At 37.8% G+C, this 24,544-nt stretch overlaps 1 protein-coding gene across 1 annotated transcript; it reads right to left on the bottom strand.

Moving 5' to 3' along the window:
• Window positions 1-1,240: 1,240 nt before the first annotated feature.
• Window positions 1,241-18,465, bottom strand: LOC131332269 (FRIGIDA-like protein 5). Its single transcript, XM_058366397.1, has 7 exons — window positions 17,912-18,465; window positions 15,427-16,702; window positions 14,321-14,496; window positions 13,472-14,231; window positions 11,379-11,867; window positions 4,387-4,571; window positions 1,241-2,081 (listed from the first exon to the last, which is right to left on the bottom strand). The coding sequence occupies exons 1-7, from the start codon at window positions 18,122-18,124 to the stop codon at window positions 1,464-1,466; spliced, it is 3,717 nt and encodes a 1,238-aa protein (XP_058222380.1). The 5' UTR covers window positions 18,125-18,465; the 3' UTR covers window positions 1,241-1,463.
• Between the last annotated feature and the right edge of the window lie 6,079 nt (window positions 18,466-24,544).

The raw sequence follows: 24,544 nt of genomic DNA, 5'->3' as shown, positions 1-24,544 counted from the left end.
AAAGAACACTTGTTTACACAAATTTATTATACTCATATCTTTGCGAACCACAATATCTAATGTCAATTTAGGTCTATCCATCCCCATAGCATTGTTATCCAAAGCTATCATATCCGCTCTCTTAACTATTGTATCTCCTTGTCTACGGTAGACATGTCCAAAACCACCTTAGCCTATTTTCCCTCAACTTCTCCTCTATAGGTGCTATACCTACCATCTCACGAACCATTTCATTTCTAATCATGTATCGTCTAGTCTTACCATACATTCACCTCAACATTTTCATTTCTGCTACACTCATTTTGCTCACCTATTGTTTCTTAATAGGCCAACATTTTGTCTCATAAAGCATTGTTGTTCTGACGGCAGCTCCATAGAATTCTCTTCAATTTTGTGGATACCCTCTTGTCATATAGTACACTAGTAGCGCTCCTCCACTTGAGCAACCCCACTTAGATCATATGGGTCACATCATTGGCAATCGCTCCATCTCTACTACTGTAATAATTAAGCATAAGTACCTTCTTCTTTTTTCACGGAAGCATAAGTACCTAAAATGATCACTATTTCGTATTTCTTAATCTTGAATCATCACTCTTTCTTCATGCGCACTACTGGTACCACTAAACTTACACACCTTATACTCAATTTTACTCCTACTTATCCGAAAACCCTTTGACTCTAATACTTCCCTCCAAACTTCTAGTTTCGTATTAACACCTCTAGCGGTTTCATCTACGAGGACAATGTCATCTACAAACATCATACACCATGAGGTCTGAAATTTTAGTCAATTCATCCATAACTAAGACAAAAAGATACGAGCTCAATGCTGACCTTTGATGCAATCCTACTGTGATTGAAAATTCACTCGTTTTCCCCTTCTAGTGATCTAATGGTAGTGACGACACCTTTCATACATGTCTCTAATCACCTCGATATATCATTTAGTCACTCTCTTTCTCTCCAGAACCCACCATATAATATCTCTAAGCACTCTATCATAAGCATTTTCTAAGTCTATGAAAACCATATAAAAATCATTCTTCTTTGTTCTGTGTTTTTCTACCAATCTCCTGGCTTTAATAATAACCAAATCCTTAAATTTGACACGAAAAAATATTCTCAATGAACCCCTATAAATACCACAGGGAGCTATTGTAGCATTTTACGCATAAGCAGGAACAAAAGAGATGCACACCACAAATGAGAGGGAAAAACGAAAGGATATACAAAGAAGTACGAAAAAAGAAGAAGACGACGATGTTTATTTACTTTTTCTGGCCAGAGCATTGTATTTTTTTTTATCCTTGCACAGAGCATCGCATCTTTCCATCATAAACGACAAGTGGGAACTAACAATCGTCAAAGACTAAAAGACCCAACTTGCGCTATTTACAATGAAGGTAGTAAACATCACGGACATGCTTGAAGCCTAAACCCAGAACCTAATCTTGAAGTCACTAAGACAGCGAATAATGAGGTGTTCCTGCTACTGTATATGGTTTGGCATTGAAATTAGGAACAGAACCATATTTGGAACCCACCAAACCGAATGGCGGGAATCCCCTGCTAGGAGTACCAGATCCATATTCCGATCGTATAGGACTCATACGCATGGCGGGAACAGGACTGGAGGCCCCAAGGGAGTAGTGTGCATAGTGTGTATTACGATAAGGTGCAGTTTCTGCAGCAAATCCACCAGGTGGGTGCTGATAAGGCTGTTGTGGCGACTCAATGGGGTGAGCCATGCTTACATGATCTCGACAAATTTTTTTAGCAGAACGCTGTTGAGGTGGAGTATTAGAGTCATGGTCAAGGCCGGGGGCAATACGTTTCCTCCCATTCTGCTCTTGCGGCTGAGCCACCAAGGCAAGGGATTGCATAGCACTCCTCTTGTCCACTTCCTCTCGCAGTTGACCCTTGGCAGCAGGGGCTGGTGCAACACTTCTCTGCCGCCGTAACAACTCTTCAATACGTGTCTTAAGGTTCTCAGGTGAGTATTGTGATTCAAGCCTGTGCAATTCTATGCAGTTGATTACTGTGTTGAGAGCAACTACTTCTTTCCTTATGGCCTTATCCTGTGAAAGGGTTATACATGCAGAAATAATTTAGTAGCTTGTAATGTGAGATAGGAGGTATTTTAGGGCCATAGTAAAAACAAAACTAAAATGATAGCAAAAGGAAAAAATATAAAACAAAAAGAATTGAATGACTCCTTAAAAAGTAGCGAAGTTAATTCCTTAAACACTCAGATAGCAAAGAGATTACGGCCCATTAATAGATGCTAAGTTGAAACTTGAAAGTATATTACGATCTTTACACTAAAGTAGAAAGCAAAGATGAAGAATTATACATTTACTAACTCTCCAACTTGCAAGAGAGAAATGAAAGATTGTTATCAAGGTATGTAGGTCAAACAAAAATAACGGAAGGTGAAAATCTATGATGTGAAACTATTAATGAAAAGACCTTAGAAATGCCTACGATGAGAGAGGCAAGGCAATCTTAGGAATGGCAACGGGGTGGATCTGCCGATACGGGAAAATTTTCACCTACCCGAATCTGGCCAGATAATCGCGGGGCTGTCCCATAACCAAACCAAACAGGGTTTAGGTATTCCCTGGACCGAACGAATAACCGTCGTCACACAAACACACATAACTGAAAACCAAAAAAAAAAGTATATTTGCTGCAAGCAACCAATTAGAGATTAGAGGAGACCATTGCACAATCAAATTGCTTACACACACACACACACACACACACACACACACAGAGAGAACTCCTAATTACACTACTTTTTTTTTTTTCCTGACACTGGTATTCGAAAATTTCAGCAACGTAGGGGTACTTCCCCACCACCTTGGATATTTTCATCGAACGTGAACCAACGTTAAATTTTGTCGCCCCTTTATTTTTCCTTGCAAAGTGGGATGCATCAAACGGTGCTTCTTGCATCATATGTGATTGACAACTACCCCCAAAGTAACAAGACAAGTAACTATAAAACAACTCCAAGACCAACAATGCTATAGGAGACAGTGTTTAAGCTTCCAACTCAAAACCAATTGGCAATGAGGGGATAGGCCGCTCAGGCTCATATACTAGTTTTATAGGTGATAACTTACCAATGTGGGACAAATTCCAACAACCCCCGCACGTGCGACCGTGACTCGCATGTGGAGAGGTCAACAAAGGATCCGGAACATACAGATATCAATGAAACACAGTGCAACTGTGGCACAAACAAAGGGGAAAAAAGCCTCCGAAAACCTAGTTTTGATACCATGTTAAAGCATCCAACTCAACCCCAAAAGCTAATTTTTGAAGTGAGGGCACCCTCACACTTATATACTTCATATTACTTTGGTACCTAGTCTTCGGTTCACACCCTCCCTCACACGCAGCACCTGCGTGCAGGCCAAAACGTACCCTACCCATATCTGGTACCTAGCTCTAATACCATGTTACGGCTTAATTCAAAACCAATAAGCAATGAGGGGATAGGCTGCCCTATACTATGTTTGAGGTGATAATTTACCAATGTGGGTCAAATTCCAACAGATAGAATTTTGGGCGGCTAATAAACAACACATATTTAGAAAAAGAGTACTGAGATGAGAATTTAAGATGGACAGGTAAGAGTAAGACAAGAAGAGACAAAAATATAAAACGTATATTGCAAAGTAACAGAACTGAAGACGAGAGAAAAAAATGGGATAAGGTGATTTGATCGAATACGGTAAATGTGCAACTAAGAAAGATAGAGATACTGTTAATGGATCAAACACAAGCAGAGGACTTGCATTGACTTCAGATGTTGAATGTAAAAAAGTAGATGTGAATCTATTTGTTCCACTGAACATGGCCCCTGACGGCGCTTGAAGTAGAAACAAAGAGCTAGGCCTAATTGATTGGGAGGCAACAAGCTTCGTTTTGTTTGGCTAGGTAATAGAGGTACTTCAATCTCTAGGGATTACATAGGGGTTTTTTCTGTTATTCTTGTATAATTTGTATTAATTCAAGAAATTGATGTAATACTAAGAAAGCCTTCTTTCACTCCTCTAACAGGGTATCAGAGGTTTGGTTCCATTAAGGTTTTGAGTTCAAACCTCTCCATGTGCATTTGTTTTTAACTTGTATTCTTCTTTTCTGTTTGCATTTGCTTCCCTACACAAAAGGATGTTTGCATCTTACATACGAGGCAAGGTTCCGCATGAAGGAGATATTGTTTGGTGTAGAGTGTAGACTATGAGACTATTTATGGCGGCTCAAGCTTTTGGATCAAGTGGTAACTTACAAAGTAATACAGTATAAACTAAATAACTCAGCATGGAAACTGAACTAAGCAACTATTTAAATCACAAAGCCAGAAAAAAATACCTGTGCTTGAAGAAAGTTGCCTCCCTTGCTTCCCTCCTTGCGTATATTCTTGGCAGCCTCTTTTTCACGACTCAAGTATCTTTCTAGGAGAGGTGTTGGTGGGAACTCATCAACGAGACTGAATCCGCAAATATACTTAATAGCGTCCATGTACAGTTCTCTATGAATAAGACGTCTGATAAAATCTAAAAATAGAAGATGTGGGTTTTATCAAGTTGCTCAAGGGGAGGCCCATTGGAACAATAGCTTAATGCAATGACATTAAAGTGAACCAACTTGAAAAGGCAATGAATTAGAACAAACCATGGTCGGACGATTATCAAGTAAAAATTGTCAATACAAAGAACTCAAGCATGTGCTCCTACCAAAGCAAGAAAATTGTTTTCTGGTGACAAATTTACCAAACCAATCTAAAAACTAAGCAAAGTTCCACTTCGAGCTATTGAATATAAATAATGCGAAATACATATGAAAAGCTAGCAACAAAGCACGTGTATGGGCAATGGTACGATACAGATACGTAGACACGGTAAAATCTAAATAAATAAATGGTACGGTATGGCTGGAGTACACCTACAAATATTGTGTTTTTATGATTTAGAGAAAAGTACTACATGTAATAATCCCATATAAAATTCAAAAAAAAAAAGTTGTAAAAAATGGCTGGGGTGATCAAGACGAACATTCAAATCCACAGCTGGACGCCGAACTTCAGGTTTAAATATGAGTTTAATGGCATTACTATACCAACCCTATAGATCAAAATCTTAATTCTACAAGCATGCTAAGCATAGAAGAAGTATTCTCAAGTTAGCTTTATCTTTGTATGAAATAAAAATCCTATTCCAGATGGGGTAAAACTAGGTAATACATGAGGTAAAAACTGTAGAAAAAAATTTTGGCATGTGTTTCGAACGTAGTAGTACCAGGCAAAAAGGACTAGTACCCAATATGTTACAGGTGCCGGTGCAACATGATTTTGAAGTACCCATGATTCATAGGAAGTAAGAAAAGCAACATTACTATTCAAGAGCTTTGCTTGGAAATTTTGAATTCAAAATGGAGTTTTTACATCTAATAAATAAACTGACACAAAATAGGTGACAAACAACTTATCAATTCTTCTTGTTACGAGACATGATCAGACTTAGGTGCCCTTTGGGCTTACATTATGGGTCTTTTTGTCATGGTATTATTGGTGATTGTCTCTTAATTTTTATTATTATATTCGGGTCAAACAAGGAATGGAATTTTAAAAGGTAAAATTATGACCAAAAGTCGCAAAAAGTTCACTAAAGACAAAAAGCTCAAAATCAGTCTTTTATTAACTTTTTTCAACTTTGGTCCACATTTTTTCACTTTTCTGATTCCCCTCCTCGAGATGAACGATGTGACAAAAATTATGACAAAATACAAAAAAAAAAAAAAAAAAGGGGTAACTAAAAGGTAGTAAATAATACAGACAGTCATTAACAAAAATTAATTTAGTCCAACAAATTTTCTGTTTCTGAAGTTTCCTATTGCATGAAAACTTAGTACTCGCCCCCAACAATATTTACATCTCACTAATATTTACCACCTCATGTCTTGAACGTTTTTGTGACAGATCGGATGGAACTTCGGGACAAAAACTTTTATGTTTCAGTTTACATGAAAAAACCCATCGTAGTCCCCTTGTTTCCTCAGCAACCAAGCTCTCCATGATAGGGCCACTTTTTGGGCCAACTCATATATGGTGAATGCTGGACACCTGCTGTCACAATCCCATGCTCACGACTGTTTCCAGCTCTTCCTTTTAAGTCTCCACTTTTTTCTCTAATATTTTCAAGACAATATTAACCACCTTGTGTCTTGGACATTTTTGTGACAGCTTTGATGGAACTTCAGGTCAAAACTTTGATTTTCAGTTTACATGAAAAAACATAGATTGTTAAAGTTTTTGTACTGCAACACTGCTTTGGTATCTTTTGCTTCTATTTTCTTGTGGTGATTTAAATATCACCAGAGAAATCTTGATTAGAATAATTGCTTTTCTTTTACTCTTTCTTTATCAACGAAGAGATGATCCCCAAATAAAAAATAGGTATGGAAGCTATAGGCTTCAATATATAAATTATAAAGATAACAAGGGCATCAAACAAAATATTCAAGGGTTCCATCCTTATCTTTTATAATAGTAATGGGGTGTGAGTGATAGATTGACTGACATCTATGTTAGAATCTAATCGGCCTAGCAGCCCATTGGAAGAAAACAGTGCTCTTCTTGAGGCTGACGTTGAACGTCAATGTATTAACACACTAACCTCTGGAACGTTGAACATCAATGTATTAACACTAACCTCTGGAGTCTAAGGGCTTGTTCATTTGGGAGTCTCAAAACCCCTGCACACAGTCCCCAATAAATTTTCTCTAGTTATCTCTCTCCACTCATTATTAATCTTAAAAACCTCCCTCAAAACCCAAACCAAAAAGGCTCTTAGTTATTGGTTGTTGGTTCCCAATAAAGAAAAAATTCAAATGACTTCTAGATCTAGAAACTATAAAAGGAAATGATAGTGCTTCCAACTTCTAATCTAAATATCGTGGTAAAACTTAGATGTTCGTAGCAATGTTGGAAATACTAGATACAAAAGATTGATGAACTTTAAGTCAATGAACAAAACTCGGAAATTCAGTTCGATGACCAAGTGGAGGCCAACTCCATTGCACAAAGCATCATGCTCACTAAACAAAGCTACATAGTACAAACCTCTAGGACAATACCCACTGTAACGAAACCACTCAAGAATTTGTGCAGAGACACGATGGTATGGGAAACAAATAAAGAGTGACACAAATGCATTTATAGGGGGAACATGTTAAACCCTACGTATCGATTGAAAGATGCTTCTGTTAGACTTGTCCCACATCGCTTATCTAAGCCACCCAAGCTTGGTTAATAAATTCTAGAGGCTACTCCACCTATTGCCAATTGGTTTTAGGTTGGAACCCTCCAAGAAATCTAACTTGGTATCAGAGCTAGGTCTTGGGTGGCCTCACCTCTCGTGGGAAAGTCTCTGTCATCTCTGTCGCCCGAGTCAGTCAGTCAGCTTCTTCTGGTCTGTCACCTCCACGTGCATCCGGGCTGCAAGTGAGGGGGAGTGTTAGACTTGTCCCACATCGCTTATCTAAGCCACCCAAGCTTGGTTAATAAATTCTAGAGGCTACTCCACCTATTGCAAATTGGTTTTAGGTTGGAACCCTCCAAGAAATCTAACAGCTTCAACCAAGAAAGAAGATAGTCTAACCAACTAATCATGCTGTTAGCAGTTAGCACTTGCAAATTGTCACAAACTCAGTAGTCGGCAACTCTAAAGAACAGCATAAACCAATACACTCTGGACAACCGACAACCAGTGTGTCAAATTAATTATTCCGCAGAAAGAATCCAAGGAAAGGATAACAAGTTGATTTAAACTTCATTCTTCTAAAAAATCATAACAATGGGTAGTATACATAAGAGTGGATGCCTGACTTCTATATTAATTTTTGAACGAATGAGTATGCAGACCTTTTTTTACCAAAATGGTTGAGTTCATTGAAGCCCAAAATGATCATCCATCACCAGTGCTTTTTGCGACCACTCTGCAGCTGCAATTGATGTCCTAGAAATGCAGTCTATTTTCTAACAGCCGATTGAAAGAGCGATTAGGAATACTGATATATGTTTATTTACAGATCAACTTTAGGTAGGATTTACCATGAAGCGATGGGATCAAATAATTATTGTAGAAGCCATCATTCATAGGTGAGAGTTAAATTTATATAGAAACACTAAGGTTACCACCCAGACCTTAAGAGTAGAGGAATACACTTTAATTGGGAGTTGACTTGAGAGTTGAGACCATGAGAGAGTCATGAGGAAACAAACGAAGAAGCGTAATCAAACAAAGCTGTAATGACAAATGGATGCCATTCAGACCTGGAGCATCTAACAAATGGCGGGCGAAATGGCCTTGTAGTGAAGATTGAGAACCATATATCCTCACAAAAATTCACAAAATTATAAGCCCGGCCTAAGAAAGCACGGACACATCCACCGGCCTCGCTTATCTGTGTGCGACACATGTTAAACATGGGAGATGACACGACACTTCGCGGGCACGTGTCGGACACGCCTAAATAGTGTCTAGTTTTTTTGTTTTTTTTTTTTCACTCAAGACACATGGGCACTTCAGAACATGTTTGGATAACTCTTGGGACACGTCATCAAAACTACCCTTCAATCATTCCTCAATTTGTCCTTTTGTTGTGATATCTTACTTAGAGAAGGGCAAAGGTGGAAAATCAAAGGTTTTGTCCTTTTTTGAAAAATGGACAGAGTATGGACAATAAGAAAAATGGATATTTTGGGGAGGAGGGGGAGTACAAAGTATTAATATTCGATGTGTCCCCAACATGTCCGCATTCTAATTTTTTTTTTTAAAAAGACGTGTATGCATTTCCATGTCGCGTTGTGTCCCGTGTCCTTATCTGTGCTTCAACTGCTGGTTTACCAAACTTGGGGAGCCTCAATGTTCTAAAACTCGGTAGTCGCTCGGCCGGCCACCTTGTACCTTGGAGGCCGAGTACTCGGTGAGTAGCAATTACTCGGTTTTTTTTTTTAAATGTTCCCCAAATGATATTCATAATGCATAATGAGAAGTTCAATGTTCATAGTTCAAACTAAATGAAACCAAGTACAAAATTACTGGTCCATTACAAAGTTCAACGTTCAAACCAAATGAAACCAAGTACGGAATTAGTAGTCAATTATTCCTCCTCTTCTTCTCCATATCCCTCCATAACTTGGTCTCCATCGGACTCAAACTCAAAATCCTCATCTACCTCCTCTTCGGTATCATCTTCCGACACAAAATCTTCGTCATCTATTTAACACATTATGTATTTTCTTCACTAAAGACCCCTCAAATTTAACATATTATGTATTTTACCCCGATTTTTTCAGTTTATTTTTTATTTTCTCCCAACTTCCCAACTTGGCGAGTAATCGCGACTCGCCGGGTACTCACCGAGTAATGCCGAGTAATCAGCTGACTGAGTAATTCCCACCGAGTAGCCCTAACTCGCCTCAGTCAGGCACCGAGTAGCAAGTACTCAGAGAGTACTCACCGAGTAATGCCGAGTTTTAGAACACTGAGCCTAAAGGTAAAATAAAAGAGAAAAACACACTTGCAACATGACTACTCTAATTCCAATATGTACATATTCAACAAATTGACATGCTCTAACATATCAAATTCATATGAGAATGGCAGGCATGTATAGTGTGCATTATCCAAGTTTACTACGTGACTTCAAAAGTGAGCAAATTTACTATGAAATGCTAACATACTAAAAGTTGAATTTGTCTATTGATGCATTATAGTCCCCCTGTTTACACTTTTGTTGTAGGCAAACAAAGCATTCAAATCACATATCCTACACTGGGAATCACTTGTATTTGATTAAGTTCCTATGATGGAAGTAATGAAACAAATAAGAGAGGGAATAACCAATAGATTTAACATATTGGCTGGAAAAAATGCCACGTTCAAAATGCGAGTCTGCAAATAAAGACTGCTACAAGATTATTTTTCAATCCAAGTGGCTTACACGTGCATTCAATTGGTTAGTCATGCATTTTATGAATATAAATTTTGTATGTGAGGGGTGTTAAAAGTGTAATTTTTTATACTATTTTTATCTTACGGCTATCCTTGTAATTCTGCCTTGATATCAATATATGTACCCGTTGAAGGGTATAGGGGCTGATCAAGTTTGTTGGCCTATTTCCCTTACCTCTCTTTTTTCTATATTCTTATCCTTCCCTTATCCCAAACCCTTAATCCTTGTTTCACTGCATGACTAAGGGAATGGCCAAAGCCTTGTCTAAAAGAAAAATACCCTATCAGAAGTGCACAAGGCAATTCAACACACCTTTTCAAAGTCCTCCCAAGAGAACATAACAGAAACAAATAAACAAGAATTGGGGGGGGGGGGGGGGGCGGCGGGGGGCGCGTTGTATACATGAGCCTTGAGTGAGAGAGAGAGAGAGTATGCGAATTAAGATTACCCTTCTTTGACTCAGTTGAAAATATGGGAGAGATTTGATAACCTTTTTCATTGCCAGGAAAATATACAAAAGCTGGTGTTGTCAAGTTTCACTCTTGGTTTGCTGATTTGGTCTAACGTCCAAAGACATGCTCATAATTGTACATTAAAAAGTACTCCGGTAAGTTAAGATTTTGCATGTGATTCAATTTCTGTAAAGGATCACAACAACATATGGAAAAGAGAACATGCTTTTTGCTGTCTTAAGTGCTTAGCGACGTTACTCGCTGGTGCAAATCACTTGCTGACACCCCAAGCATCCACATTCCCCCCTCTGAGGGCACATGGCCATCGCAATGGACTATTAGGGAGGGCAAAATGAGCTTTTGCATCAGCCACATTGATGCAAAAACTCTTCACCGTCTCACCAGAGGAAAATTTTCTATATAACAAGCTATATAACCATATCAAATGCATATTACAATTAAAAGTCAACATTTTGAGGCCTAAAAAGAGGAAAGAAGACACTACTAGATTTCAGTGCCGCTTCTTCTCAATCTAGGTAGTTGCTAGAAGAGGCTCACTAGCTATAGACCTAACCTAACCTGGCCATTTACCAAAAAAATGGCGACCAAACCTTGTTGTGAATCTGTTCACGAAATTGTAGTTAACACAACTTACCAGTCATTAACAAACACAACCTAAGAGAAAAGAGATAAAAGTTTAGGAAATCGGAAACAAAAACCGAAAATTGAACAAAAAAGAGCCTGTGACAGCCTGTGGCTAGGAAGCACTTGGGATGGGGAAAATATGAATGATCAAAACTCAAAACCACACAAATCAGAGTGAGTTGCCAGGCAACAGATCTTAATTTGGCAATATTTAGCCATTATAGAGAGAGAGAGAGAGAGGGTACTTACTCGAGGCCTCATCTGCCAGTCCAAGGGCGCCAAACAAATCAGTTGCCTGTCTTTGGTTATAAACAATCTCCAAAAGATCAAGAAGCTCATTCGTAGGGAAACAAGAGGCCCCTTTGTAGGTGGCTAAGAACAACAAAAAGCACCACACTTCTGAAGGATGGTGCAGCTCGGCGTTGTCTTTCCAATCAGACGCAAACTTCATTGCCTCTTCTTTCACTGGAGTTTTAATCTCTAGTGGGACTCTTAATAACCGACTTAGCAAGAGATTGAAAGCTTTTATGGCATTCGCCTTGAAGTTTGAGTGATAACAGCCTAGCATTGAATCCAAGACAAGCTTTGCAGGATCTGATGCAAATTGAATACAAGCAGGAACTTCATCCCACATTGAATGAGAAGGGCCCAGAGATGAAGAAGGAACTACGCTGTTCAATTGCAGACTTGCTGAGGCAGATTCGTCAATCGTTCTTTGGAAATGAAGGATGTTGTTCCCTAAAGAGATCGAGAATAATGCAACCATTAATCAATTGATGTATTAGAAAGTAGTAGCCCAAAATATGCCTTAGCAACCAAATAAAAGCATCATGGTTTACAAACAAAGGATATTATTCACTGAAAAGGTCGAATACAACACAGATCATAAAACTACTACAGGCATCAAAAGCCAGAGTCCCATTATGCAAGGATATCTATAGATTCTATACACAATGAATTTTCATGTTAAGAAGGAAACAAAAGATTGTGAGTGGAAAATAGACCGACTTCGTAAAAGAGGGTTGAACATTCCAGTATCACAATAAATCGATTAGTGTATGCAGTTAACGCATAAAGCCCTCTCCCAGGTGCCCGCACGTATGTAATACATGTCAGCTATTAATTTTAAGTTAAATGATTGTGTTTGCTAAGTAGGCCAGATCTCCAATATTATTTTCTTGCTTGCATCAATACGACATACATCTAGAGATGGAAGGAAACCGAATATAGCCTAGAAGAGAGAGAGAGAGAGAGAGAGAGAGAGACAGAGAGAGAGACAGAGAGAGCCTAGAAAGAATAAGGCCAAATAATTCATCTTCCCAGTGTTACACGTTTAGATTGAGATTAAAAACATTCCCAGGCAAACCACATACCATATTTGTCCTTTTTTGTGTCTGGCGGTGAACCTTTTATATAATGAACTTTCCTTTTAAGATGAAACTATATGGTCCCATCGCCCCCAAAAAATAAATGAAAGAATGCTGTTATCTAGTTAGTAGAAAAAGTACATTCTCTCATTATTTCGGATTCTCTATAATATTATTTCTTCGTTCTGAAGAGAGTCACTCACACACCCCCCTACAACTGGGTTGAGAGAGAGAGAGAGAAGTCGAGAAAATGAGTGGCAAACACGCAAGTCCGCTTTTGGACATAATTCAAGCAAATGAGATTGCACATCTCAAGGAATATGAATATTTTCTGTATGTCATTAAGATAAAAGAATTTCTAATCAACACAGAGACATGCACCAGCATACACCAGTACGTGAGTCCATGTACCATAGTTGTTCCAATGTACAAATGTTAGAAACTAAAAATCTAAAGAGTGGAGTATTGGCAAAACAAATGTGGAAAAATTGGTTATTAAGGTCTCACGAATATTGTAATTGAAGAAAATCAAAAACTAAACATTTGTTTATTGGATGTCTATCGCTCGAAAGTACGTTCCAATATACAAAATTAGGAATCAAAAGAAGCCTATCTGTTTCGCACGATAATAGAAAACACGTGGCATACAACATTCTCGTTCCTGTTCTTCATGTCGGAGCGATATGCATTCCCAGTTATATAGAGATGGATACATGTACATTCTTTCTTATAAGCAATGAGTGTGATATGAAATGTGTAAGTGGAGACCTTTACAATAAAAGACATGTCCAGCCAAAACAGCAACAAAATATTAAGGAAAACCTAACTCTGCATTAAAGAAACATGGATTTGAATAAGTCAAATACTAGATTCCAATGCGTCACACAGAGAGAGGGAGAGAGACTCCTGTGTTAACTGCTGGATATATAATCATAGGAGAGAGCTACTATGAAAAGAGACTTTCGATCCACTTACCAGGAACCTTTTCTGAGAAACCAAGGGCTTGAGATAATTGAGGAGCTAATCTATTCTCTGCAACAGTCTGAAAAAGATCACGAAGCTCATCTGTATCAAAGGTGGCGGCCAATCCATAGGTACCTACAAGTAGCAAAAAACCCAAGACTGCCAATGAATTTTTTTCATCGACTTCTGCTTTTGTTTTCCAATCAACTGCAAGTTTCATAGCTGCTGCTTTCACTTGAGGTTTAATCCGCTCTGACAGTCTCATTAATATCTCCAACAAGAAAATGCAACTCCTCCTTATAACACTAGCTTCAATATCTATGCCTCCCTTTTTTGAATGTGGAGGATAAAACCCTTGAATTGCATCTAGAACAAGCTTTCCTGAGTCAGATGACGTTTTGAGAACATCATAAATTTCCTTGTGTATCCATTCATGCTCTTCCAAATGTTCATTCAAGAAAAGTTGCAAATTCTTTCCGTCCATGTTGGCAAGGATGCAGGCCATAGTATGGGTGGTAGGGTCAAGCTTGGACGCAGTAGCTTTAGGGTGCAAAGGGGCACTGGTGGATGACGTAACTTTATTAGCATTGTATACAGGTGCTCGAGCCTTGATGAGACGCGCTCTAATCCGCTTGTTACTTTCCTTCCGTACTAAAAGCTGTTCAATACCTTGTTCAAGGCCTTTGCAATTGAACTGGGATTCAAGGTTGTGATCGACAATGCATTTGATAACAGCTCTGATAGAAGCTACTCTTTCATCTATTACCCTATCCTGCAAAGAGAATTTAGATTAGAAGTTCACATGGCGGCTTCTAGAGTGAATTTAAATGATATTTCCATCGAAAAACAAGAAGCACGTACTTGTGCTTCTCTTGACTCTTTTCCCATATTGCTTTGTTTCTGGGAAACCATCTTGGCGCGATTCAAGTACCTTCTCAAGAGGGGTACAGGTGGGAACTTATCACAAAGCCCAAAACCAAAACTAAGTCTAACAGCCACAAGTTCTTGCTTCTGCTTGACAAAAATTTCAATGAGATCTGTCACACAAGCAAGATATTGTAGGTTTTCATCAAGCTATTTCAGAGGCGGGCTAAAAGACAATATACCAAATTTCTCAAATATAACCATAACCTCTATAGCAAGGACACAGGAAACGGCAGTTCTCAAAAAATGGGGTTGTGGACACACCCAGAACATGCCAATATTGTTTCTATTTGTAATTCATACCTACGTTGTAACCCTAGATCGACTGATGGTGTATGCCTATATACATATACATGTCTTTTACATAATAATACTTATAAATATGTACCCCGAAAAAAAACTAAAAATTCACAAAAGTCAACCCGCCGTGTCCCCATGTGTGTCATCCATTTTCCCCCACGTCTCAGGCGTGTCCCCAGCATGTCGCATCGGTGTTTTGGCATGTCTCCGGCATGCCTGACACAGATGCAGCAACCTCCTAGGTTGTCAATGCTTCATAAAACTGACCAAATTGGACAAGAAGATACAAATAGATGAAGCACAAAACAAACCCATCGGAGATATGGAAGAAAGGATATGAATAATTAGTACTCATTAAGCGAAACGGTAAGTTTGTTGGAATGATAGATTAGAAAATAAACTTAAAAGGCATAAACTGGCATGGTTGAATTTAAGCATGCCATACTAGTTGCGCCCCATATCAAACCACAATTCACTAGTATGCATTACTTTGGTGTAGATTAAAAGCAAGAATCAAGTCTCCTGTAAAAGTTGGGTTTGAAAAACGAAAACTCATTATATGACAGTATTTCTATGATCAGTTAAAGTCCCAATTCGACAAAACATGGACAAACTATTAGGAACGACCAAAATTGCAGTGCTAGTCTGCATCAGGCTTACTCAGCTAAATGACACATTTCGAGCTATATAATCAGAAAATGACTTTTGACATATGGTTCATACCACACAAAGAATCAACTCACCAGGAACCCTCTCTGTGAAACCAAGGACCCGACACAAATCAGGTGCTTGATTATGCTCCACCACAACAGCAAAAAGCTTTAAAAGCTCATCAGCATCAAAACCAGAAGCCAACTTGTAGGAAGCTAAGAGCTGCAAGAAGCCCAACACCTCCAAGTAGTTAGCGGGCACCGCTCTTATTTTTGCCTTCCACTCTTTAGCAAGCTTCAATGCTTCTTCTTTCACACAAGGTTTAATCAGAGGAGAGATCTTCATTAACTGCTCTAGCAAAACTATGCAACTCCTCCTAACTACGTCCTCTTCAAACCCCACATCCCCCTTCTTGAGATGAGGAGGGTAAAACCCTTCCATTGCATCCAGTACTAGCTTTGCAGGATCCAATGACAATCGAAGCGCTCTATAAACTTCACTCGGCATTGACTCGTCATCAAGTGACCGTTCATTTAGGAACAATTGCAAACTCCTTCCGTCCATTGTGACAACAAATTGAATTTCTGCCTTGTCAACTGGCATCATATCTTCCACTTGCTCCGCCTTTACACAGGAATGCACACTAGTATTGACAAATTGCTTCTGTCCCAACTCAACTTCTTTACACTGTTCCTCAAGTTGTTTCTCTTTTGATTCAAGTTCCTTACTGCGCTCCTCGAACAATTTTTTGTCCAACTTGAGTTGCTTGCTTTTCAAATGAAACTCTTTAAAGGACTCATTGATGTATTTTTGAGTTGCCTCCAGTTGCTTCTCTTTGGACTCAAGTTCCTTAGACAGTTCTTCATTCAACTTCTGAGCAGAATAAATATCTCTCTCTTTTAATTCGAGTTCCTTGCAACGTTCTTCATTCAATTTCCGAATCAACTCCTCTTCCAACTTCAGTTCGTTAATGCGGTCATCAACCTGTTCTTCTTTCGTGTCAAGCTCTTTGGCACGCCTCTCTATCCAATTCTGGATGGAATCAAGTTCTCTAGCACGACCTTCAAAGTACGTCTCTTTCAATATGATTTCTTCGAATCTTTGGCCTATAGACCTCTGGATATGCTCCAATTGTTCCTTCTCCGACTTAAGCTTCTCCAAAAGCCCCTCCAACGACTCGTATTGCTCATTGAGCCTTTCCTCTCTAAGCTCAGCCTCTTTAATTTGTACATCGGCCAACCTACGCATTGTGTCCAATTGCTCCTGTTTCAACTTCAGTTCTTCAATCTGCGTCTGTTGGAAAGAAAGGAATTCCTTCTCTCTCATTTCCAGTTCTTCTGCACGTGACTCGATGGATTCCCGAATTGACTGAGGTTGAGTTTGGACTATTTGTTAAAGACCATCAGGCACTACTATTAACTTTTTAGTTACATTTTTTTAGCTTTTCGTCATAATTTTTATATCACATCGTCTCGACGAGGAAAATCAAGAAAGTATATAATATAGACCAAAATTGAAAAAAGTTCAAAGGCACTAGATGTAGTGGGCCGGACCAGGAAGCCTGAATGGGCCTAGCAGATCAACAGCCTCAACAGGTTGAGCGTTTGAGACGAACCTCACAAGTCGGGCCGACGCACAGGTGTACTCCGTTATGTGCAGCCCAAGCGCCCAATCCAAGTCGGGCCATACCGAGCCAGGTCACGTATCAACCGATCCAGATCAGAGCAAGACGATCCACGTGTTGAACGGAGGTTCAGTTCAGGCATGTGAGCATAACCAATACGCTCGGTCCGTCATGCACGACATCATACCAAGCGGATAGGGCACGCGCCTAGCACGAACATATTTGGAGGTTAAGTCAGGTCACTCTACACAAAGTAGAGTTTCCCCGTCCATACTAACCATAACCAAAACCTCCGTACTTCCTCTCCTAAAGCAAAGACTTACTAAGCCATCAGAAGGTCGTCACCGGCCAACTGCGGTACCCGGTCTTGCAGATCTAGGTCAGGACGAGGAACTCAGTTCCAGATCCCGAGTCTGAGATCCATTTGGAGAGCTCCAGATCAAACACCACCCCACACTAGAGACAGAGAATGCTTTTTTTCATCTCTTTCAAAAAATTTTACACTTCATGTTTTTTTTCATCTTTTTCAAACTTATTTACCCAAGAGACTGTCTTTTTCGTCTTTCTCCAACTTTTTCCGCCATTAGCGAACTTTTTCTCAACTTTTGTCCACACTTCCATACTTTTTAGATTCATCTCATCAATACGAACGATCAAACCAAACAATATAACCAGTCTAGTTTAAATCTGTTTGGAACTCAAGAAAAATGGGAGAAAGGAAAAGAAAACAAAATGAGAGAAAAATTAGAAAAAAATGAGTGAAAAAATGAGTGAAAAAATTTACTATTTACAGAACTTAAAATTGTTAATTTTTCTTTCCTCTTTCTCTTCCAATGAACAATAGCGGGAAATTTTTTAAATTTTTCTTTCTTTTCTTTTCCTTTCCTTTCTTTCCAAATATAGCCTAAGACAAAACAACCAAAAACTCGGTCAAAAAGGCCAAAGGCTACTACCTGAAGCTCTTTGTTGCTTTCTCGAACCGACTCCAAGTTGTTCTCGCTGATACGGAGTTCGTCGAGGGTTCCTTGCACGCACTTCTCGGTCGAGTCCAATTGCTCGTCGAGATCCTTCCATTCCATTGCCAGCATCAGAATTACATTCCGTAGGCTGTTTTTCTTCGAATCAATGAGTTTGAGTTTCTCTGATATCCTATCTGGTATAGCCATCTCCGTCTTCTCCTTACAAACGATACAGACATGCAAAGGAAGAATACACGTCTAAATATATGACGTTATGTGTGCATACACATTAAACACTAGCGGAAACTGTTACGTAAACGGTAAACCCTAATTACAGCGGAATCCCAAAGAGAGACAATGTCGGTTTGAATTCTCTCCCTAGGGTTTTTGTATTTCGAGTTTTGGCGACAGAATGTAAGAAAATTATTGGGTTTACAAGAGAGTTTTGCAGAGAGAGAGAGAGAGAGAGAGAGAGAGAGCCGAGAGGGAGACGGAGCGAGAGAGAGAGAGAGATGATAAGATTGCGAGGAAATCTGTGTGCAACCCCATCCAGTAGTCGTAGTATTTGGAGAGGCAGTTATACTTTTTGAACGTGGGGTCAGTAATGGTTTAGACGAAGATGATTTTACCATTCTCTCCTCAGACTTGAGAAAACAACAAACAATTCTCAATTTGTTCAATTTATGGGTCAATTTAGGAAGATGAAAAGTTGACCCAATGACAAAAAGAGAGACAGGGGGCGTGCTGTCAGTCAAGGGGACAGCACCATGCTGTCCTACTGAGTGGGGCCCGCTCCAGTCTCATTGTGATTGATCGAAAATGTTCATTTTGTAGAATTCATCAAGTAAAACAAATGTGCAAGGAATTAGCTCGATCGGGGTCATGAAATGCCTTATCGAAACATCTTCACTTGAAAAGCATGAATCCGAAACGCTAGATCATAACTACTGAAACCTATTACTTCCAAGTTATATATGCTCCGATCAGATACTTAATTATATTCGATCAAACATATTTTTTGCACATTTATTTTAACCGTTGAGTTCTACAAAATGAACGTTTCCGATCAATCAGAATGAGACCGGACCTGGCCCCACTCAACAAGACAGCACGCCCCTGATTGTGACAAAAAAGAGGTGACACGAAATTGTTGCCATCTCTTTTTATATTTTATTAGAATAAATAGATGCACATGAAGTTACAAGATTATGTGTTCATAAAAAGAAGTTACAAGTAGGAAGAGATAAAATAAAAATAAAAAAAAACTTTAATTGGGAAGTACGTGTAGTTTCGTAATGACAAGTGAATAGAAAAAATAAATAAAATGGATTTGAATAAAAGGGGTGCAAAAATCATTTCACTTCCGTGAAGAGGGTAGATGTATGATTTCCCTTACCTGGAGAGGATATATGCGTAGATTAAGAGCATTCGCAATGGTAATAATCAAATCTAATAATTAAAATGTGTCACGTCAGCATTTGATTATTCATTTAGTTCATAATCAAACTTAACAATCTCTACCTCCACATTGGTTATTTTTGCATCCCTAACCAAAAAATCCCCCACAATACAAAATGCATATTTGTCCAATCACAAACGAATTTCAATTACGCACCCAACCATATCAAATTATTCGTCTCGATGAGACGATTCCAATGTGGGGTGTTTTTTAGTTATTGAGTTTTGAGTTTGGTTATTAAGTATGGTTATTGAGTTTTGGTTATTGATAAAAGTTGTTAAATTTGGTTATGGAATGAGTGAAATTTGATTATTTACTAAAAAACTTGTAACTTTACTTATTACGATGTGGGGTTTTTTTGAACATTATTGTTAAGTTTGATTATCCAAACTCATTTACTTGTTACAATGTGGATTCTCTAAGAGGCTTAATTTCAATGAACTTCTATCTAAAAGAAAAAGACTTTAAAACCCTTATGATGATTGGAAACCTGAATTCTTGATTTTTTTTTTTTTGTTTTTTATGATATTGGAAATCTTAACTCAAACAAAATGTTTGCCGGTCTCTTGACTGTCACACTCCTCTTCTTAATCCAATGGAATGCCCTGTTCTGCTTTCTTCCAAAATCTTGTTTTTAAAAAAGAAGGTAATTTCAAACACAAATAAAACGAAAATAAAAAAAATCAATTTTTTTTGTACTATTTAAAAAATCTCAATGAAATCTATCAAATAAGATCTATATTTGTAGAAAAATTATTTGCGTAAACACATGATTTTTGACCTTGAAATTACCTTATTTTTCCAAAAGTTATTTTTTCCAGAAAGTGGAACGGCTCCTGATTTTCAGAGCACAGAAGGTAATTCCACCATGGGTTGGATTGTGATTAATGCTTTGAAAATTTGGACATCGAAGCGCTTCAAGACCAAGTGCAAGAATTACTAGTTCAATTGGAACCACCGCGTTATAATTACTAGTGTTCAACACACACGTAATGAGTATGCAATTTATCGTAGAAAAGTCTTTTTCAAAAAAATCAGTCTTTGATGATGATTGGAAACCTAAATTCTTGTTTATTTTGTTTTTTTATAATATTGGAAATCTTAACTCAAACAAAATGTTTGCCGGTCTCTTGACTGTCACACAGACTCACACTCCTCTTTTTAATCCAACGGAATGATTTTCAGAGTACATAAGGTAATTCCATCACGGGTTGGGTTGTGATTAATGCTTTGAAAATTTGGACATCGGAGCGCTTCGAGACCGAGTGAAGGAATTACTAGTTCAATTGGAACAACCACGTTATAATTACTAGTGTTCAACACACGCGTAATGAGTCTGCAATTTATCGTAGAAAAGTCTTTTTCAAAAAAATCAGTCTTTTAATGTTTTTTTCGTCGTCTTTTTAATTTTTTTTAAGCCTGAACTATATTTTTATATTATTTTGATTCATTTTTTCATTGAGAAAAACAATAGTATAATGTAAAATTTCGACCAAAATCTAATAAGAATTAAAAGGAAAAAAATGGAATCATGCCAAAAAAAATCGTCAAATAGTTACTCAAAATGGCGTTATTGTAACAGACAAAATGACCCTAGGGTGCCCAAGAGAAATGGGACTTCGAGTTGGTACTGTGCAGTGAGGTGAATGATACTGTACTGCGTACCTTCGAACCGTCGGATTGTACATCTGACAGCTCGAATCTCATATCGACAACTAACAATCGAGAGACGTTCATTGCCAAGATGAGATTTAAACCTTCGGATACACGATCTGACGGTTCAAAGGTGTCTAACACGGTACTTCGTACACCACTGCACAATACCACCTCCAATCCAGAGAAATGAGACCTCTCAATTTCTAGTACTCCGTATTAAAGTAATTGATACTGCATTCAATTGCCTTGGTCTCCACGCATCCACATTTTTTGTCCTCTTCCCCTACTTTATGTGCATTCAAACAGTGGCCTTAGAAAAGTAATAATGACATTTCAATTCCTTATTTTTAGAGATAAAGAAAGGGATCTGGGTTGGTGTTGCCCCTCAAAAGGGCAGCACCGTTGCTGTCCCCCAGCGAGTGCTGTTCCCTCCGGTCTTTTTGTGAAGATAAAAAACGTTCATTTTGTAGAGCTCATTGAGTAAAATAAGTATATCAAAAATCAGTTCGATTGGATATCATTAAATGTCTGATCGAAATAATTTTATCTTGAAAAGAATGAATCCAAAATACTAGATAAGATCCATTGAAACTCATTATTGCCACGTTATATGTGTTTTGATAAGGTATTTAACAATATGCGATCAAGCTGATTTGACAAATCAATTCAACTCGACAAGCTTTATGAAGTTAACGTTTTCGATCACCAGAGTGGACCGTGCTTGTGAGGGAGAGCACGGCGCTGCCCTTTTGATCGAGGGGGAACTTGCCGCTCTTCTCCTCCCGATAGAGAAGACTTGGCCCCTCCCATTTTTGTCAACTAGTAAAAGAAAAAGAAGATTGGTGACAAAAATCAATAATTCTAACACCACACCCACTCACACACCCACACTCACAATAATTGTGGGGCCCACACACACTGAATGTGTAGTATGTGCAGGCTCCACCCTTATTGTGAGTGTGGGTGTGTGATTGGGTATGTGAATGGATGTGGTGTTAGAAGGACTCGACAAAAATATGTTTGTGAGTGGCAATGCAGAGTTGTCAGTAAAATCATACTTTCGGTGGCAATAGTACCGAAGAATCTTAGAGCCGTGCCGCAAACGAAAAAAAATCTTTAATTTTTTAAAAAGCAATTTTTATGATTTTATTGAAATTTAAAAATATGCAATATGAATCTTGTTAGAAAGATCTCGATGAAAACTTTTATATGATGCAAAAAAAATTTAAATTTTTTTTCATTTATATTATTTTTTAGTTTGAAAATGTGAAATAAACTGCTTATTTTTTAAGAAGGTTTCTGGAACGGGACGTTAGCCCCGTTCGGTTAAATAAGTCACTCTGACTTATTTTTTGTTGTTATTTAAATTTTTTTCGTATTTGTCATACTTTGAGAGTTTCAGTTGCTGTAGTAAAGTTGTCACTACAAAAATATATGGAAAATTCTAACACTACACCCATTTACACATCCATTCTCATAGAAAAAGTAAGGCCCACACACTGGGTGTATAGTGTATACGGACTCCATCCTTATTGTGAATATGAATGTGTGAATAAGTATAGTGGTAGAATGATTGAAAATACATTTTGTGACAAGACATAAATATTGTCACTGAAAAGTACACATATGTATAAATAGGTAATGGAAAATTTTAAAATCAGCCAAATGGGCTAACAATAGTAAGTGTGTGGATGTGTATTAAAAGGTGTATAAAATACACAGGAATACATATTTTTTTTGTCTTCTAATATGTTTATCGTTAGTTCAATGGACTAAAAATAGCAAGACCGATATGTAAATGTCTGGAATATAAGACAGGTAAATGTCTGGTATGTGGGCACATGCGATGCCTGTACGCAAAAACTCTAAAAGAAATAAATAATAATAATTTATTAGGCAGTAATGCTACACACAGTATTTGTGCACAGAATTTGTGCACAGATTTGTTGTGGGGTTCATTACGGGTTTCACACAAATAATCCGAGCCGTTCATTAAATGTAAAACATTTTTTCAAGGGTTTCGGCAAAAAATCAACTCAATCCGATACTTACAGATTCTCGATTCAATCATTTAACTTTTCATTCGAATTTCAGGATAATGAAAAGTTAGATGATTAAATCAAGCACTTATAGGTATCGGATTGAACTGATTTTTCGCGGAAGACCTTGAAAAAATATTTTACATTTAATGAACGGCTTGGATTATTTGTGTGGAACCCGTAGTGGGCCCCACAACAAATTTGTGCACAAAATCTGTGCTCAAATACTGTGTGTGTAGCATTACTGTTTATTAGGTGAGAGATAGGCCTGTCAATGGACCGGATTCGATCCGGATCCGATCCGAAAAATCTGATCCGGATCCGGATCCGAATCCGATAACATCGATCCGATAATCCGATAATCCGGATCCGGTAATTCAATACGGATCCGGGTCGGATCGGATTAAATCCGTTATCAATCCGAATCCGAACTTTATTTTTTTTAAAAATTTTAATTTTTTTTAAAAAAATAGTAAAATTTTTATTTTGAAAAAAAAAATGTTTAAGAAGTTGTATTTTTATTTTTATTTTTTATTTTTTATTTTTTAATTTTTTTTTCTGAAAATAATTTTTTTTTGAAAAAAAAAATTGTATTTTTTTGAAAAAAATATTTTTTTTTGGCTAAAATTTTTGAAGTAAAAAAAGTTTCCGGATCGGATTCGGATTTTCGGATCGGATCCGGATTTTTCGGATTCGGATCCGGATTCTCACTATCGGATTTGAGTCTTATCGGATCCGGATCGGATTGTGTCTTATCGAATCCGGATCCGGATCGGATCCGGCCCATTGACAGGCCTAGTGAGAGACGATGGATTCAACACTTGATGAAGCCCAAAAATCATGTAAATACTAACAAAGCATGAAAACTCAAAAAAATTAAAATAAAATCACTAACAGTCTAATTGTCGGCCGACTTGCCTCGGCCAATTTTGTGTTCTTCAGGTAACGAAAGTAATTAGGTGTTTGAGACATTTTGTTTCATGTTTGATTATACACACCGCACAGTTTCGGTTCATTAAATGAAAAATCAACGGTGTTAAACTGTTGGTTTTGGAGCGCCTGATCAACAGTCCAAATTTAATAGAACAAATAGGTGCATTTCAAATGAATGAGTAATTAAATGGACTAACTCTTCAAGGGGTGTGTCTTTCGAATAAATTAATCGACGTGAATGGAACCAATTCATTTTCAAAATAAAAAATAAAAAATGGAACCAATTGTTCCAGGGGTGTGATACTAATGAAAGAGTGTCAAGGCACTTTCAAAGTATGTGTTGTTTTGAAGAGATGTACTATCTTGTTTGGATGAGATTTTGAAAAAAATTCTCAACTTAAGAAATACTCATTATTCTTATTTTCAATCATTAATTTTATTTTTCTCTTTTCTCTTCAATCATTATTCATATTTCTCTCTCTACTCATTACCCTCATCTCTAATCATTACCTTATTTTCTCTCTTTACTCATTATCCAAA

This window comes from Rhododendron vialii, chromosome 7a (assembly GCF_030253575.1).
Source record: "Rhododendron vialii isolate Sample 1 chromosome 7a, ASM3025357v1".
Lineage (NCBI taxonomy): Eukaryota > Viridiplantae > Streptophyta > Magnoliopsida > Ericales > Ericaceae > Rhododendron > Rhododendron vialii.
The sequence above is the reverse complement of the archived record's forward strand: the minus strand, read 5'-3'. Positions and strand labels throughout refer to the sequence as shown.